General features: G+C 37.2%; 2 protein-coding genes across 9 annotated transcripts in view; one reads left to right on the top strand and one right to left on the bottom strand.

Moving 5' to 3' along the window:
- Positions 1-3,217, top strand: part of Mettl24 (methyltransferase like 24) — a 98,192-nt gene extending 94,975 nt beyond the window's left edge. For all 7 annotated transcript variants that reach the window (XM_023722312.1, XM_023722308.1, XM_023722310.1 and 4 more), the window contains one exon: positions 2,541-3,217. In XM_023722312.1, coding sequence (XP_023578080.1) covers positions 2,541-2,855 — 315 coding nt within the window. In that variant the 3' untranslated portion in view covers positions 2,856-3,217. The remainder of the gene's footprint in view (positions 1-2,540) is intronic.
- Positions 3,218-11,643: 8,426 nt separating this feature from the next.
- The window catches only part of Cdc40 (cell division cycle 40), a 47,735-nt gene continuing 40,244 nt past the window's right edge, over positions 11,644-19,134 (bottom strand). The window contains exons 13-15 of one of the 2 annotated variants that reach the window (XM_023722328.1): positions 16,138-16,214; positions 14,255-14,399; positions 11,644-13,073 (exon numbers count right to left, since the gene is read on the bottom strand). In XM_023722328.1, the coding sequence (XP_023578096.1) occupies positions 12,896-13,073; positions 14,255-14,399; positions 16,138-16,214 (400 nt within the window). In that variant the 3' untranslated portion in view covers positions 11,644-12,895. The remainder of the gene's footprint in view (positions 13,074-14,254; positions 14,400-16,137; positions 16,215-19,134) is intronic. The other variant, XM_004637492.3, reaches the window with a different exon arrangement.

Here is a 19,134-nt window from a genome sequence, read left to right as displayed (position 1 = left end):
GTGTGTTGCTAGGGATTAACCCAGGGCCTCGTGCATGCTAGGATCTTGTTGCTGAGCTACACCTCAAGTGCTATTTTCATTGCTCTCCGAAGGCAGTGAGCGTTCTGTCATTCTAACCAATTTTGTAAAAAGCCAGCTGGAAGGAGCTTGTACTTGGATTAACTACAAAATATTTTCCTACCATCTCATTTTTTCCCTTTATTCCATCTCACCTTGGATATAAACTTATATTCATTAAATGAACATAGAATTGTGTTACTTTTTAATATCATATTAGGATATACTTTTAAAAGCATAGTGTTACTGGCCATCTCAATTTCCATGCTCAGGTTCATGTGCTGACCACTGACCACGTCTAAAGAAGCTGTGTATTTTTGTAAAATAAAGCTATCTCCAAGGAGATAGAGGGGCCCATTTGTCCCAAATCATGATCTCTCTGTGTACAGGGGGGATAAGGATCTGCAGTAAGGAGCAGAGGAGAGCAGAAACATAGGAAGAGAATGTGTTATCACATCCAGCCACCTTCAGCTCACTGTTCCCTGTCTTGTGGGAAGGAACCTGGGCTCCTGCTTCCCAGGGCCTGAACCTTCATATTCTGTCCATTTTTCTGGGCGGTGGAGGGGAGGAGATAGCTATTTTTGGCATAGACCTGAGGAAGTTTAGGAAAGCCACTTGTCTCTAAAGGAAAAAAAATGATCTAATATTTAAAGTTGCACTTTGCTGTGCTGGTCACAACTGGATAAGAACAGTAATTTTTCTACAGAGAAGGATTCAGATATCTGAGAATTCTTTCCTTGGCTTTTAGTCTAGATGAAGTGAGAAGGGTGAAGAGACTCATGAGATGATCCCTGCAGGCAGTGGTCTTCTTCAGTCTCTCCCTGTGGCCACCATTCTATCAGGGCATGGTGGGTTCTCTCAAGTGGGGGACAAATCGTGGGGAGAGACATAGGCATGGAGCTCCATGATCTATGTCTTCCAGCTTCTTACTGTGCAGAAACCAAGAGGGTCTGCTGCCAGAGGTCTTGTGGGGCTTTCTTCCAGGTTCTTGGTGTCCTGAACAAAGAATTGGATGAGATGCACAAAAAAAAAAAAAAAAAGGCAGAAAAGAAGTATACTCTGTGGAATATGAGTGGGCCAATGAAAAGGCTCACAGTGGCCCTGAGGATAAGGGAAAGGGGTCTTCTGTGCTCACAATTCCTGGGTTATATCTTCTTTATGTAAACAGGGGATTGAGAAAATCATATGAAGCACTCACTTGGTGTCATGCCACATATAAACGCATCTATCAAAGAACTTACTTTTTTCTTTTTTTGGGGTGGAACCAGGGATTGAACTCAGACCCTTGCGCTTGCCAGGGAAGTGCTTATTCCACTGAGCCATCTCCCTGGCCCACTTACTTCTTGTAAATGAAAGATCAGGAATGGTATCGTTGATTGGTTGTTCCCACATGCAAATGAAGGACTGAGAACAGCAAGTTTCTGGTTCTGTGTACAGTAATGATGGCGGTCACTGTACTGGGATTCTCCCTTGCCAGGAGTGTTCCTCGTCCTGCTGTCTTGTCTTAACATTGGTTATGATTGCCATCTAACATTTTATTATCTATATACTATCAATATTTATTTATTTGTATTTTAGGGAAGAGTCTATAGGGTCTACAGGGTTCACTATGTAGCTCAGATTCATAGTGATTCTCCTGTTTACAGCCTCCCAAGTGCTGGGATTACAGGCACATGCCACCACACCCAGTTCCAATTGCTGTCTCAGCGTGCCCTGGGGGTAGGACCAGCACAGACCCAGGGATCGAACCCCCAGCCCCTGCACCTGCTTGCAGGCTCTTTAATCTGCTGAGCTATTTGGCCAGCTCTTACTATCAACATTTAGTATGAAGTGATTTAGGGATTTCAAATCACTGGGAGTGACAGGAATACAAGGTCCAACTTTAAAATTTAAAAGATTCTGCTTCTGTGGAAGAACTGTGAAACTTTCATAGTCAGATTTCCACCATTGTGGCAAAATACCTGCCACAAAATCAACTTAAAGGATCATAGCTTTATTTTGGCTTATGGTTTCAGAAGTTTCAGTCCATTGCCACTTGGCTACATTGTTTCCAGGCCTGTGATAGGGAAGAGCATCATGGTGTGGAGCGTATAGTAGAGCAAGCTGCTCATTAAATAGCCAGGAAGCAGAAAAGGAAAGAGACTGAGGAAGGGGCAGAAATAAAATATAATCTTCAAGAACATCCCTTCTCCAGTGATTCTTCTTCTTCCAATTAAGCAGCACCTCCTAAAGTTTCCCTTGAAATAGTCCATTAGATTATGAATCCTTCAGTCAATTAATCCATTTATGAGGCCAGCATCTCCATGATTCAACTCTGAAAGTCCCCACCTTGGAATACTGCTGTGATGGAGACCAAACCTTCAGCGCACAAGTTTCCAGGGAAAAATTTAAGATCCAAATTGTAATGAACTCCTTATATAGAAATAGTATACGTAACAGTGGTTTATCAAATTTTCTAATTTCATTTCATTGCTGTGTTACAGATTGATGTTCTCAAGGCAGATCTGGAAAGTGCAGAATGGAAAGTTTTGGAAAATCTGATTCTGGAAGATGTCCTTGAGCAGATTGGACAGCTCGTCTTTGAGATTCATCTTCACTGGCCTGGGTTTGAGGTCAGCGGCAGTGACAGCAGTGTTGTGCGGTTCTGGTACAGCCTACTCAAAGAGCTAGAACAGAAGGATTTCAGGCTTTTTCACACTTATAAAGATTTATCTAAACCTCAGCTCTTCCTGAAGAAAGATTTTTTCAATGCTAGTAGCTGTTACACTTTGAGTTGGGTGAATACAAGATGGAAATAGAATGGAAGACTTCATCGAAAACACAGGGAAATATTTTGCAGAATTGAACATGTCCAGCATTCTGGTCATCCAGCCTCCCACTGACCTATTGTACTGACTCAAGGCAGGGCTTGTATTATTGTTTCTCTAGCTATGTACCCTGCCACTTGATGTGTGGTGGGGGAAGTTAATACTTGTTGAAGGGATGAACTCTGTTATCCTCATTTGCCTAGAGGCAAGCTCTTTTGTCTTTTTGCCTTTGACAGTACAAATGTTTGTCCTCTTTCACCTTCATTTGGAGCTAAATCTCCAGTTCATCCCAGTTTTTTTCTAAAATTCATTATGTGAGGAAAAAAAATAAAATTCATTGTGTTTGGAGTCCATGAATTTATTTTTTTTTAAAGTTTTAATTTTTTTAATGTACTTAGTACAGCATCTACAGGGTCTCACTACACAGATCAGACTTGTAGTGATCCTTCCTGTTTTTCAACCTCCCAAGCACTGAGATAACAGGTGCGCACTACCACGCCCAGTGTCAATTGCCTCTCAGTGCGCCCTGGGGGCAGGGGTGGCACAGCATGCCAGGGATTGAGTCCCTGGCCCCTGCATCTGCCTAAGCAGACGCTTTAATCCACTGAGATATTTGGCTGGCCCTAGAGTCCATGAATTTGTAAACGTTAAAATTTTATAATTTTTTCCATGTTTCCTAAATTGATATTCTTACATTCATTGTCCATGTTTTCAGACTGGATCTTTCATCTGACTTTAAGTCATCTCTTACAAGGTTTTCTGACTTCTCTAGTCAGTAACATTCTTTACAACCTTGTGCATGTCACAATTCCTTCTCAGCCTTTGCGAAAGCCACATTGTGACTTTATAAAAATGGCTGATTCTGGTATCTGGGAATTCAGGTTTCTGAATTCTGACCTGAGTTTTAATAAAAGGTGGGGCTGGCACAGCATATGGTGCCAGGGATCGAACCGTGGTCCCTAAGCTTGCCTAAGCAGGCTCTTTGGATTGCTGAGCTATTTTGCCAGGCCAACAGTTTCAATTCAAGATTCTTCCCATATTTAGCCTTAAATCTCCTTTATTACTTAAGAAACTAAGCCTCTTCTGCTTTCAAAGATGAATTCCCTGCTACAGGCTTGCTTATGCTGTGAAATCTTCTTTTTTATATACATTAACTCAAGCTTTCAGTGCATTTTTCTTTACTGCCAGTTGACATCATTTATGACTATCTCCTGAAAATATCGAAGTCTCTTTCCCGTGTTTCAGTGGTCCCAGTTCTTTTTGTGTATTAACAAAAAATCAGCAGAACATGTAGGTTCTCAATGATTCAAAAGATTTCTATCATTTCTGTTTATAGGACTCGGAATGCTTCTGTGAATGCTTTGCAAAAAATTCTGTTTTAAACAAATTAATTAATACAGAAATAAGACAAATTAAGTATATTTCTGGCATTTTTAAAATTTTGAAACTGAAAACTAGGTACATTGTTCAAACAATTTTGGGAGGGAACAGAATACGAGGTGCTTTATCCTATCTCCCAGTCATCTTCATTGTCTTCTCCTCCTCGTCCTCCTCCTCCTCCTCCTTGTCCTCCTCCTCGTCCTCCTCGTCGTCATTGTCCTCCTCCTCGTCCTTGTCCTCCTCGTCCTCGTCCTCCTCCTTGTCCTCGTCCTCCTCGTCCTCGTCCTCCTCGTCCTCCTCCTTGTCCTCGTCCTCCTCGTCCTCCTCGTCCTTCTCCTTTTCCTCCTCCTTTGCTTCTATCCTTAGACATTCCCCGTGTTGGCCAAAATTTCACTGGTTTAAAAAAACTATTTTTCAAATAAGAAACGAACATACATTAGAATAGGATGATCTCATTAACTCAAGTTCCAAAGAGAACATAATTCCTGCATTAGTTGTGAATTTTTTAAAATATGAAATTTTTATTTTGAAATTCATAAAGCACAAGTAAAAGAAAAGTTGTTCAGTTGAAAGAACCGGCTTGAGTAAGTGTGGTTTGAGATGGCAGCTCAGTCCCTGGAGCGTGCGGAGGCCGGTGAGGAACCGAGAGCCCCTGCGAGCCGAGGCGCTCGGCGTTGCCCAGCAGCGGAGCGACCAGAGCTGCAGTGTAGGCACTTGGTGAGCAGTGGGTGGGGTGTGGGTTGCAGTCTGGGCATTGCGTCTCTAAAAGGTTCACCATCACTGTTAAAGGATTTGGAATGTGCAGGAGCATCCATGAAAGCTCAAAAGTGGTTTGCACTCACTCTTAGTTTGTATGACGTTATCTTCAACGCTATCTTCAGTTCTGTTTAGATTACATTACAGATCTTTTTCATAAATATTTATACACTAAAATCTATATATTAAATATTCACTAAAGTGTGGAGTGTACTAGTTTTATTTTATCTATTTTTTGTACTAGTTTTATTTTATTTTTTAAATAATTTTATTGAGAAATAAATAGCAATGAGACAGTTTCAAAATTGATTACTAGCACAGTTTCAATAATTAATACATTGCATATTGCTGTCTTAGTGGTTATTCAATGTACAAGATGCAGACATGATATCCTGTCCACAAACACTATTAGAATAAATCTCTCTATTCACTGAATTAAGACAATTCAGCTGTATCTATCCTATTTTGAATATACAGATACAAAATGGTCGTTCATTTTTATCCCCTTTTTTGTTTAATTTTGTCAGAGAAGGGTATTCCATTGTCATTTAAATATTGTAGGTGCGTGAATTCAGCAAAATATTCCACTATAGTCCAGTAGTCAATAGTAGTGGGTTTTCCGTAAAACTGGCAATGACAGAAGTTGTTGACTTGAGCCTTTTACAGCTCAGCATATTAATATGGCTTTACTTTTTATACTTTTCTGCTGGATGGTTAAGACAAAGATAAAGCAAGGCCTATATAACAAGAAATGTAACTTTTGTATCTGATAAGGTTAGTCAAATCCCCTCAGGATTTATCCTGTTACCCTGTACTGCAGTTTGTAGATCCTTTGTCAGTGTCAGCCATGTGGATGAGTCACAGCCATTGCTTGACCAATTTGCTGTCTGTGAAGGCCCGAGAGAATGTTTTCTCTCCATGTACCTCTCCTTAGGCACACTCTACATCATTGATCACTTTCCTCTGTGGTCCCATAATCTCCTTGATCAGAAAATTTGGGCCACCACTGAGTTACATGATGTTACAGTATAGGTTCTCTTATGTCCTGAGTCTTCACTGACCTTGAAAGGCTAGGGCCAAAATGTTGACTGTCCTTGCAGCCCTTCTTTTACTCTAATTTTTGGTTTGCAAACTTAGGTTGTTAATCCTCTAGAAGAGAGGCTTATTATTATTACTCTATAACATAGGCAGTGGAGTTTAACCTCACTATCTGTCTGAATATCAAGTATCTTACACATAACATGGAACAGGTATTTTCCATCAAGTATTGATATGTTAAACTTTTAAGTCCCCACAGAATATGAAGAAAAAAATTAAAAAAAATAAAAAATATTTAAAAATAGGAATACACAGTTACATACTTTTATACAGAAATGTAGAAATCTAACCATATACATGTACTAGTTTTAAATGTCTGGCTTGATCAACTTTTAGATGTATCTATACCTGTATCAAGATTTTAATTCACAGAATGGAAGATTTATGGCATTCCTGGAAACTCCTATGTATAAAACAAGTTAATCCAGATTGCTCATACAGAACACTACCTTCTTCTCACTATATATATATCTAAAACAAGAAGGGATGTACTGTTAAAAAGAATAAATTCAAACACGCCCACTCATCCCCACCTACTAGGCAGCCTGTTCAGTAGTTAGAAATTTTTAGTTATGCTTATTCCCTTCATGGACAGTTTGAAATTTGTGATGATAAACTGGTGGTTACTAGGGTTTCCCTGTCTCTAGAACTGATTGTGCTTACCATGGAGACCAGAATTCCATTGCCTTAGCACTATTGCCAAGTGGGACTAGACAATTCTTTGACAGGATGGAGGGTATTATAAATGCTTAGCAGGGTCACTGACCTCTACCTGTTAGCTGGCAGGAGTAACAACCTCACCCCTCACATTATGACAGCCAAATGCCTGCAGACAGTGCCAAATGGCCCTTGGGGGGCAAAACTATCCACAGTGGAGAAGTACTGTAAGAAGAGGGCCATGCTACTGTAGTGCTGGTATTTGCTGGTAAAGAACAGGATCAGACAAAGCAATAACGATCACCCCCAGAATCACCACAAAATGAGCACAAACAGAATATAATACAACAAAAAAGCAAAAACAAGATTTACTATGTACAATGTGCCGGGCACTTTGCATAGATTATTCCTAATTCAACAGTCCAAGGAAGTGTAATGTTTCCAATTGTATGGGTACAGAAAGTTTGAGGAGTTACAGTTTATTCAGAATATTCAACTAGGAGCTGGTGGAACAGATAGATATGTTCTATCTAGGATTTGAATTTCTTAACTGTAAATGTTGGACTTTACAAAGTGTGGGTTAAGCCAGTAAGCCAGGCACCTTATATTTTGGTCAGTTTTAAGATATAGGCCAATTGCTGGCAGTTTGTAAATTTTATCTTATGCCAATATAGTTTTCTTTTACTTACATTAAAGAGGTATTTGAGTTTTAGTTCTATCAGCTCAGAATCAAAAGACTCAATAACTTTTTAAAACTGCCTAAACATAAAAATTATATTTTTTGAATAATTTTATCACATTTGTCCTTAAAAATTAAATCATAGAGGGTTAATATTATAATACTTTATGTTTAGAACTATATGGGAAAATGTTAGTCCTTAAGGTTTTAAGAGTGATGCTTTCTAAAACCAGTAGCTTTATATTCTCGTATCCAATGATATAACATTTTCTTAGTGGTTTAGTTTTGTACTATAAAATTGAAATAAGGGATTTTTTGGGAGGAGGAGGAGGTCAAGTTTGAATTCTAATCTGGATTATTTCAATAGAAAAGCCTAATATACATAGAGCTGTTATCCAAATAATGTGTACCAGTAGAAGAGATCTGTTGCATAATGTGATTATAATAACAATGCAATGTGTACTTGAAATCTGCTGAAACTAGATTTTAAATGCTGTCATCCCTAAAAATGCTAAATATGTGAAGTGATGAATATTTGCTTGATTTAATAATTCCACACACATACTTATATATATACTGAAATATTCTTGCATGTAATAAAAATACATAATTTTGATCTGTTAACTTTAAAAAAGTATATCCCATGAAATACTTTGGACATACTTTTAGAAAGCAAATACACAGAAACCATCTTGCAGTACAGTAAGTCCTGATGGCTACCAAGGAACCTCACATTTCAAACATTCAGAGCTGTCAACAAATCACAGAAAGTAGCTCATGTGTCTGTGACACTATAACAGTTGTGTTGCTGTGTGCTTACTGTACGGTGTTATAGTGTACAGTAATAGTGCTCAGTCAGAGCCCAGGATTTCCAGAAGCAAGAGGAAATGCAGCGGTGATGTAGACTGTTAGGACTTGCAAGGCAATACACATGGTATATTGTGTCAAATGTATGTAAGACTCAATTTGTTGTACTTATGAACAAATATGATTTACAAATTTTCTCTGGGAATGGAACTCCTTTCCAAGTTGTGGACCTACTGTAGTGCTATTGTGTTTGTAAGTGGCTGGGGTCCTGAGTGACCCACTAAGGTCCTCTTCCCCTGTAACCACCCTGAAAGATGCCTAAGCCTCCCTGACAGAGAAATTAAAGCTTAATGCACAGCTGATTAACAGGTGATTAAAGGTTAATACTCAGTATTCTAGGTGGTCTCCAGGCCCCAGATGTAGCCTTGAGTTCTAGAGTGGGCATTTATAGGAAACACAGACCAAGTGGGTCTTCTAACGTTAATGAGAAATCATAATTATGTATCAATAAAAATAAGCTGATTACAATGATGGATTTCTCAGGGGTTGATATCAGATCAACCATCATTTGCTCAGGGACAACTGCCCTTGCTTTAGGCATGCCCTGCTATGCTAGACTCTGGCCTGCTAAGCCTGCTCTGGGGGTGGGGCTGGCACAGCATGTAGTGCCAGGGACTGAACTGCAGTCAGTCCCTGCGCTTGTCTAAGCTTGCCTACCTAAGCAGTGCTTTAGTCCACTGAGCTATCTCACTGGCCCAGTATTATAATTTTTCTACAAAATTATTTCATCATCATTTGCCACTGAACTTTTCTCTGGCATTAGAAATACCTTTCGAAATTTGATGGATAAATTTTCCTATTGTTAAATTTAGGCAAAATTTGTGTGGTGGTAGGAGGTATTTACACACTGAAGGGAAAGGGGCTATTTTTCATGCAAGTAATTCAAATCATATTGTGCTTATTCTACAAAGTGGACACTAATGACTGATTGAGAAAGTGAAATCAAGATACTGTATATTCTTAAGACTGAAGTATGAGTCAAGGAAGTTTCTGCATGGAAAGTAACCACAGAGAAAGTGATAGGGGCCAGTACAATGGAAGGCATCATGAGTGTCTTTCTGGTATAGGTTTTGTTTTGTCAAAGGATGAAATCAGCATTATCTAAATAGCTGGGTTTCTTTTACACTACCTAACAGAAACAGCAGTATAAACATCAGCCATATATGTGCATATCTACTTTGACATACCTATATTTTAATTATAATCTTTTGCCAGTTCATTATTTATCCAATGATCAAATAGGATATTTTATAACATGAATTTTGAGCCAAGTGCTATAGTAGCTCTTTATCCATTGATTTTTTTTTTTCAGGTTCCTTGTTTCTCACCTTGCTTATTCTGCATTTCAATTCTTTTATAATCCATTTAAAGTGAATTAAACTGTGACACATTGATTTTAACCATAGTCCTATTCAGAGATGTTCAATAGAGAAAATATGCATCTGTATTAAGGTGTCAGTATTCCCCAACTGTTACATTGAGATCCACACTTAAGATTGCTAATGGATATTGTGACACAGATGCCACTTTATTCTCCTTTCCCTTAGCTGAGTTCATCATTCTCCCCCAATTATTTACTGTATCTTTTCAATTCTACATCTTGGTAAGCAGCACAATTCTGGGTGATTCTGAGGCCAGGTTCAGTCTACGTAGACCTTCTAGAACCCTCTGTAAGTTGCTGGTATTATGATCCTTAAGACTGTCATCGGGGCCAGGGAGATGGCTCAGTGGAATAAGCACTTGCCTGGCAAGCTCAGGGGCCTGAGTTCAATCCCTGGTTCCGCAAAAAAAAAAAAAAAAAAAAAAAAAAAAAAAAAAGAAAGAAAAAAAGACTGTCATCTAAGTGTTCAATATTTCTCTTGTTTATAAACACTGTCCTCAATGTGTCAAGAACCACTCTATATATTTCTACTTAGAAATGAGACTGATGTTACTCTTAGCACAAAATATTTTCAGCTGTGCTTCAATATTTAAATATTCATTCAAGTATATCTTTCACTAAAGCATCACTTTTATTCTAACTTTGAAGAAGGAAATATGTCCTGGGTGTGACAAAAAGGTTGCAGTCAGGAAGAAGCAGCAAATGCTAACTACTTAAAACCAGCAACAACATCTTGAGAAGACTGATGCTGAGAAAAAGCTGTACTCATTTGTGTATTCCAAAATGAAGCGTACCATGATTTAGTATAACCACTAAATGCTCTGCATGTACTGTCTTGTACTTTATCACTTAAATAGAATAACTCCATTAATATATGAAATAGACCACACCTATCTCTAAAACATCATTTGTTCCCATACGACCCATTTAAGTCTACAAATGGTTTAGTGCGGTATCTCAAAATATTTAGGACTTAAAAGAAAATTAATGATAAACATTTCAACACTTTCTACAACAAATGCTTTATTCAAAAATAGGGTATTTTCAAAAAAGAGAAAACTTTTATATACAACCATTTAGTTTAGAAACAGTCAAAAACAATAAAGTAAATCTAGATTTAGAAATTATGATTTGTAACAAACAATGCTGGTGCTGAACAACAGTTTAGATGAATGATTCTTTCTGTCCTTACAAAACCACAAACTCATTTTGAACATCTTATTTTAATAATTCACATTTGTTAAACTAGTGGTTAGACCTAAAGAAAGGCCTTAAGCTTTCCCTCTTAGCTGCCACTCTTGCTGGCTACAGATACAAAGAAATGGCAGCAGCTAAGCAGTATGTTCTATTTCTTTGAGTGCATGTGTATCAAAAAGTACACCTTTATTTTTCTTTCCTCCTTGTTTTCTTTGAAATTTATTTTTATGTGGCTACAGGGCCTGGTCATATTTATCAGCCAGCCCCCTGACCTTTTTGTGTTTCTGGGACCAAACCCAGGGGCCTTCCCAGTGAGCTCTGTCCCCAGCCTCTTTTAAAATTTTGCTAAGTTGTCCTGGCTGCCTCAGCCTTGTGGTCCTCCTGTCTCTGCTTCCCACAATGTGGGGTAACAAGGTGTGTACCACAGTGCCTGTCTGACCAAGATTTAAGTTAAAATTGAGAAATGGAAGTGCTCTTAAGACAAGGAGCATGCATTCCTGTGATAACACAAGATGCGGAGCGTAACGCTAAGACATTGTCAACGTTCAACATAATTTTTTTTTCTTTTTTTTTCTTTTTATTTATTTGAGAGAGAGAGAGAGAGAGAGAGTGTGGTGTGTGTGTGTGGCCAGCTCAGCCCACCAGGGGGCGGGGCTGGCTGGCATGTGGTGCTGGGGGATTGAACCGCGGTCCCTGATGCTTTGCCAAGCTTGTTCTAAGTAGGTGCCTTAGACCACTGAGCCATCTCTCCAGCCCCGTTCAACATAATTTTGCTTCCCTAGTTAGCACTCAACAACTCTCAACCAGTCTTTTCTTAGCATGGTAGTGAAATATTTCATACCACAAACACCTAATAGGACTTAAAACAGGAAAAGTGACTTGTCAAACTAAAGTGCTGTTCGCTACTATAAGCAAGAAGCCATCTTGATTTTATAATATGATGCTTTTAATCTATTTTTTTAAATCAAGTTTACTGCTTTTCAAAAATGGGAAACCCTAGCCATTTTCTCATAGTATCAATTTTTTTTCAGAGTTGGGGAAAACCCCCCTTTTTTTCCTAATCTTAAAAATTCTGTTGAATATTTTTATAATCAAAGCCAGTATACTTTTAAAGATAAAATATGAGTTTAAAGAAATTATAAATTGGCATTTTGGACTATGCCTCATACCCTGTCTTCAGTGAGGAGTAGTTCAGGAACAACAGTGCTGAAGCAATGACTCAGGAGACCCTGATTTCTTCAACTATGGCCAGGTCCTTACTGACAGTGAACATAAACAAAACACAGAGGCTTAACTCCTTCTCTTGAATTCCATCTTCAAAAATAATGGAATTTTCTGCTTAAATATGTAAGTTGCGTCTATAATGATCAGGAAGTCAAGGAAAGAACTCTAGTTTTTATTTTACATTGTTTAATAATTAGAGAAATGTTGCAGTAAAAAGTTATTTGCAAATAAAAATATAAAACATATCATAAAAATAGTGGAACTTATGAAGGCCGAAGTTTCGATCTGGACCCCCTGAATGTAATGTGAACAGTAACTGTGGGTGGTTTTATTCTTCTTTCAAGTGTGTATTAGACTACGTCATCTTTGTTCTCTACTGTACTCCTGACTGAACAGGTAGGTAAGTATAGGGTACCTTCCTGAGTCATTAGATACATTATTTCCCAGAGGATCCCAAATCTAGTAGGGATTCTTTCTTGATACCAAAAAAGAACCTTTCGGTAATGCACAGAAATAAAATCTAAACTGCCCACCAACAATAACTACTTATCAAATAGAAAGTCAATGGTTATTCATTGTATAAATAACATCCATAAAGAGCAAAATGAAATTGCGAGTGACATTACATGAGGCAAATTTACAGAGCTTTTTAAAAACAATCAGTCAACTTCATAAGGCCATGTAAGGAAAACATCTATAAATCAGGTTGTCATCCAACACATTTAATAATTAAATACAGTTAAATATGACACTGGATCAAAAATGACCCTAGGTAGTTTGGGACTAATCTCATTAATCCCACAATTTAATGAGACCATCCCAGCCACATGTGATGACCTTAGATGTTTCATGAGGATGCCACACTGCACCTATACACACTTTATCATGAGCTTTAAATCGACTGTAGAGTTTTGTGGTCTTCCAATCCCAAATGTTTAATTTTCCATTTCCATCTCCTGAAATCACATAGCTGCCAACAGAAAGAAAGCCAAATTATTCAAAACACTGTTTAATGATAAAGTGGCTAAAGAACAGTGACAGGTTTTCTCTTTAACATAAAAGAAATCAGTAAGAAATGCAACACTCAAAATAAGGTAAAACACAAAGTAGTTTTAATACAAATTTTTACAAAATAACTTTTTTTTTTTAAATTCATCTTTGCTTTATTTTATTTATTTTTTAATTTTATTTATTTATTTATGTGTGTGTGTGTGTGTGTGTGTGTGTGGCCAGCTCAGCCCACCAGGGGCGGGGCTGGCTGGCATGTGGTGCTGGGGGATTGAACTGCAGTCCCTTTGTTTTGCTTAGCTTAGCTTGTTCTAAGTAGGAGCTTTAGACCACTGAGCCATCTCACCAGCCCCCAAAATAACTTTTCAATGAACTACTTATCTTAGAAAATTATTTTTAATTGGGAAGACAGGCATCCCAAGGGCCACAATGAATGGCTCTCAGTCTCTGAACAGTCCTAGAGTGTACATGAATCAATTCTGATATAGCTAGTGGACACATTCTACTGCAGTGACCTGTACTACCTTCATAATTATGCTTTGGCTTTAATATCCTTTGAAGGTATCTATGTCTGAATCAGAGTAGGCATGTAAGGTCCAGTTGCCAAGACAAACATACAGAGTTACAGGATTTCTAAATACTTTCACCGATAGATTTTTAACTAGGAATGGTAGAATGAATGCAGAATCGAATTTTTTATTAAGACTATCCACTTCATGAATACAGTGTGATCTAGAAATATTCGAAGGGCAGACTTCAGTTTTCAACACAAAGAAGCTATAGTAGTCATCAATATTGCGATATGAAATTAATTCTTCTAGTATTCATTCAATCATAGTGAACATAGTGCTAGCCTTGCTGAGAGAAGAGAAACTAAGGCAGTGGTGATACAGACAGGGATTTATTAGGCGCTTAAAGAGCATAGGCCTAAGTAATAGCAGGAAATATATTGAAGTGAAAATCTAAAAAATAGCAAAATGTAATTTTTATAACTCGTTCTTGCTTTTACTGGCATTTTGACATATGCAGTTTTCATACAATTGTATATGTGAAACTGGGTTTCATAAAATGTTATTTGCACAACAATAATTTATATCCTGTCATCATATACGGATGAGAATAGATCAGAAGATCTAAACTTACCTCATGTCTGGTGAAAAGTCCACTTGACAAGCATACCCAGCTACCATATGTCCCTTAAAAATTTTTTTCTTATTTAGTCTAAATCTGTTCTGCGCTCCAAAAATTAAGATTTGGTTATCCATTGATTGGCATGCTAGCCATTTACCTGTAAAATCAATAAATGAGACATTGGAGAGACTGAAAAATTAAAGAAACTATTTTTTAAAAAATCTTTCATTTATTTATTTGGTACAGGCTCTCACTCTGCAACTCAGACTCGTAGCTGGTTTTGGTGGACAAGCACTGTGTGCCCAGGGTTCTGGGGCCAGCACCATCTGTAGAACCAGAGATTGAACCTGGGTCCTTGCATTTGCAAGGCAGGAGCTTAGACCACTGAGCTATCTCACCAGTCCAAAGAAACTATTTTTTTTTGCTGCCACTACTATTCTTTTTGCTTCCAACTACCTTTTAATACTAGAAAATAAATTTAATATGCCATCTGTAAAGTATTATAAATGAGGTGACTGGCAAGAGTTATTTTATAGGACTGGGGAGATGGCTCAGAAGAATAAGCACTTGCCTGGCAAACACAAGGGCCTGAGTTCAATCCCAGTTCCTCCAAAAACAAAAAAAAAAAAGTTATTTTATATAAAGTAATGGATTCTTATTTGTACAATTCTATTATCATTGAGGATTCTTCACATAAAAGCTTTTTTCTTAAAAAAAAAAAGAAAGAAAGAAAGAAAGAAAGAAAGAAAGAAAGAAAGAAGAAATTCCAAAGGTGGTGTTAATAGAACTAAATTAAAGGTTAGGAGGTGAAATTAATTTGTAATAAGTTTAGTCAACAGAACTATGGGAAGAAAGGTACTTATCTGTGGTAACTGAAATATAGGGGGGACTAACTGGTGAGAAAACATAGGATTGTTAAAAAAAACTGAACTAAAAAAAGATATGATTAACACAATTATACTAACTTTTGAAATAGTATATTGCTTTTATCGATCCAGGATACACCAAAGCCCCCAGACTACAGTATTTACTTGTATTCCACACACTCGCTAACACTGCTGGGTGAGTAAAAGGCTCTGTCCAAGACAGGCACAATATTTATAATAGAAGTTTAAAAAGACTACATGAAATGTACATTCCAGTGACAGAGTACATAACACAGCATCTACCAAACTAGGATCCAGGTTGGCTGCTCTTACAGATGATGAGCATCTGATAACTGTCACCAATTTATCTGCCCATGCAGACGCCCAGGTAGAGGATCAAGGTCTTCCTTGCTACCTCATGGTCTGACTTGTATGGTAGCTATGGGAGTGAAGGGTAGCTACAAAGATGACGTGCCCTGAACCATAGATCCTCTTCTTTAATGCCCCACGAAGAGCTCTAATTATATCAGTATATTGTCAGTATGTGTGCAGCACAAGATAACTTGTACTAAAAAGGCAGTGGATTACTAAATAGGAAACATCATTACAAGGATTTATCTTTTTTATTTTTGCTGAGATCTTTTACAGTGAATTGCTATGGTATTTTCATTATGTGCAATCATACCAAAATTTCCTAGCCCCTTGGAAGAGCTTCTTAAATTATTTACTGAACTTGATTTGCTGGAAGCAGAATCATTAAAATAAAAACAAATATTAGAATGTCAGAATGAAATTCTTAGATGCTCAGGCAATGCTAGCTATAAATCACTATTTTTTTTAAAAAAGAACAAGAGTGGATGAGGTGCCTTACATATGAAAGCAGTCAGCATCTCTGATATGGAAAAGATTTCGTTCTACAGTATGGAGCGTGCAACCCTTTAAAAAGGGAATGACTAAAGGTTTTATGCATGTAACAATTACAGCAAGTCTTAGAAGTTCATTAAGAAAACATTCTATGTACCAACTCACCATTAGGAGACAAAGTCACTGCAGGCATCGAGTGCATGCTAGGTTCGGCTATATACTTGAAATCCACAGGGATATCCCTAAAAATTTAAAATAGTAGATCAGAACAAGAAATTTTAGAAAGGACTTTTAGAAAAATTCTCTATGAAACAAAGAACAGTATTCAAATAAAAGCAAACTTTCAAAATTCTATATTTACTCAATGACTCCAGTTCATCTTTCTTTATGGTACAGTACTCCAATGGGTATAAATACCGCATTTTCTTTACCTGGTCATCTGTTGGTAGACATAGAGGCCACTTTCAAGATTTAACTATTATGAATTGTGCTGCTATAAACATAGGCATACATGTATGTCTTCAGCTCTTTTGGGAAGACACCTGAAAGGCCAGTAGCTGGGTCAAATGGAATTTCTATTTTTAGTTTTCTGAGGAATCTCCATACTGATTTCCATAGTGGTAATTAGTTTACATTCCCACCAACAAACACTGTATTTTCCCCCACAACCTTCCCAGCCTTTGTTATTATTTGATTCCTTGATGACAGCCATCTTTTCTGAGGTAAAATGGGAATCTCAGTGTTGTTTTAATTTGCATTTCTCGAATGGCCTGAGATATTGAACATACTTTCATGTACTTACTAGCCATTTTTATTTCTAAGCAGTATCTTATTTATTTGTCCACAGGTACTAATAAAAACTTAAAAAAGAAAAAAACTGTACCATGATGGATAGAAGCAAGACATCTGAACAATCCTATGGGAATGTTATTTTACATGCTAATCAATCTTAACACACTATTCTGTGAGCAGTTAAGAAAGCCAAAAAGTCCCTGATAGCAGGCAGTTCCATATGAGTCTATGAGTTTACTGGTTTAATCCACCTTAAAATAATGACCACGGACAGAAAGATTAAGTGCTTGGTACTTAAGAGTATTTTTGGTTTATATGTAAATCATTTACACATGTGTGGTGCAGGAGAAAAGGTATTAAAAACAAAAAACTTGTGTAACATAAAGGACTAAATAAAAATGTAGAACTAGTCACTTAAATTTAAAATGCTCAAAAATTTGAAGTACATTTTTAAGTTTTGCATTATAAAAATACGATAACTCTGAAAAGAATTTTGATCTTATTGCTTCTGAAACCAGCAATGTTTTTTACAGAGTTCTATGTGGGAAATGTAATCTGAGGAACAGTAGGATATGAAGCAGCAGTTTCTTCAAGCTATGGTTAAGGTTCCAATGATGTCATTAATTAGAAAATACTAATTATTTGTTTCATGTAAGAACTTTCTCTGTTGATGTACCCAACCATCCAGAAGGAGCAAATGCCTATAGAAAACTTCTGTCAAAGTCTTGCTGAAAGGAAAATAGTTTCATATATTTGTCATTTGTCACATCTCCATCCAACCCTTTATGCTTTGAAACAGCAATAAAAACCCACATTCACAATGACCCAAATCTATTAAAAAAAAAAAAGGCCTCAATGTGAAAAAGCTTCAAGTTTTTTACCTCATATTTATTATCAAATTGGCTAATAATTTTATAATATGGATTGAAACATAAAAGCATTTTTTAAATTAACCACAATGCAGGTACATGTTAATCAATACACTAAAAATAAACACAGACAAAAAATTTACATGAACCCTTAATTCAACATGGTACAACAATCTCTAGAATAAGAATTGAGTCTGAAATATCTCATGGATATTATTATTTCTAGTAAAAATGTCTGGTAGGCATATAGCAGTTAAAATCAATAAAAACACTTTTCTAATTGATATTGTAATTGAATATGATAAGCGAGAAATATTCTGGAAATGAATAAAAGAAATTAAGAAAGTTCTATGCAATTTTAAAATGAAAAAACTAATATTTATCAGCCTATGTAAAATTTCACTTTAATATTATTTTACTGAAACAAGTATCTTTAGGAGAAAACATGTCTACATTTCACGCATTTAGCAATTAAAATACCACTGTTACTCAGTATCTAATATGACCTCCAACTTTCCTTCAAAACTACACAACTGTCTTAGTTTACACTGTATAATCTGTTTAAGAAAACCAAGTTTCCTTAGGTTTGTTTTCTTACATCACTGCCAGGCAAAGCAAGTTATAGGGCATATAAGTTTGGTAAACATCATTCCTCTAGAGGCCCCTATGCTGAACGATTTCCTGCAGTGGGGTCAGTTCTCACTTTGAGGTACTTAAGCCTGCCCTACTATGCAAGTTGCCAGGATGACCTGTAATTTCTGGAGATACTGAGCTAGTTTTGCTTCCCACTTTCCTTTGTAGAAAAACTGATTCTTACATTTATTGCTTTTTTCACTAATCAAACCAGATACAAGTTACCTTTCCAGTCCCCTCACTCACCTAGCTATCCAGCAACAGTCAAGAACCCAAGTTTTGGAATCCTTTGACCCAAGTGTGAATTCTCATCCTTCTGTGTCCTTAAGACAAATTACTTAAATCTATTTAGTATCTTTATATAAGAAATACAAATAAGTCATAACATTGTTTTGCACAGTGTCAAAGAGTTGATATAAAAATGCTCAGCGCAGATTGGCATAAAGGACTTTATGAATGTAATACTGTTAGTGATTGTAACAGCTATGATGTTGCAACAGCTTTGACTGGTTGTGTCAACTTGAGTAATAGAAGCTCAACTAAATTGGCTCAGCTATCCCAGCATGTGGAAGACCCCTCTAGGGCAGCTTGTCACTGCGATGGTACGAAAAGGCAATGAAGAAAGAAAGACTGGCTTGTTTCTTCTGAGGAGCTCCAGGCTTCACCTTCACCTTCACCTTGGGCATCATCTCCTGGCTTCCACGCAGACTCTCCAGCTGCTGGGCAGATCCTTCAGCCTCCTAGCATGGACTCTTAGGCTTTCATCACAGACCCATCAGCACCCTCATAAGAACTCACTCAGGACACTGCAGGGAGCGCCAGAACTCTGCCTGGATCCTTCGGTCTCTGGCATACAGGTGCCCTCTGT

Source organism: Octodon degus, unplaced genomic scaffold (genome assembly GCF_000260255.1).
Source record: "Octodon degus isolate 3935 unplaced genomic scaffold, OctDeg1.0 scaffold00090, whole genome shotgun sequence".
NCBI classification, from domain to species: domain Eukaryota; kingdom Metazoa; phylum Chordata; class Mammalia; order Rodentia; family Octodontidae; genus Octodon; species Octodon degus.
The sequence above is the reverse complement of the archived record's forward strand: the minus strand, read 5'-3'. Positions and strand labels throughout refer to the sequence as shown.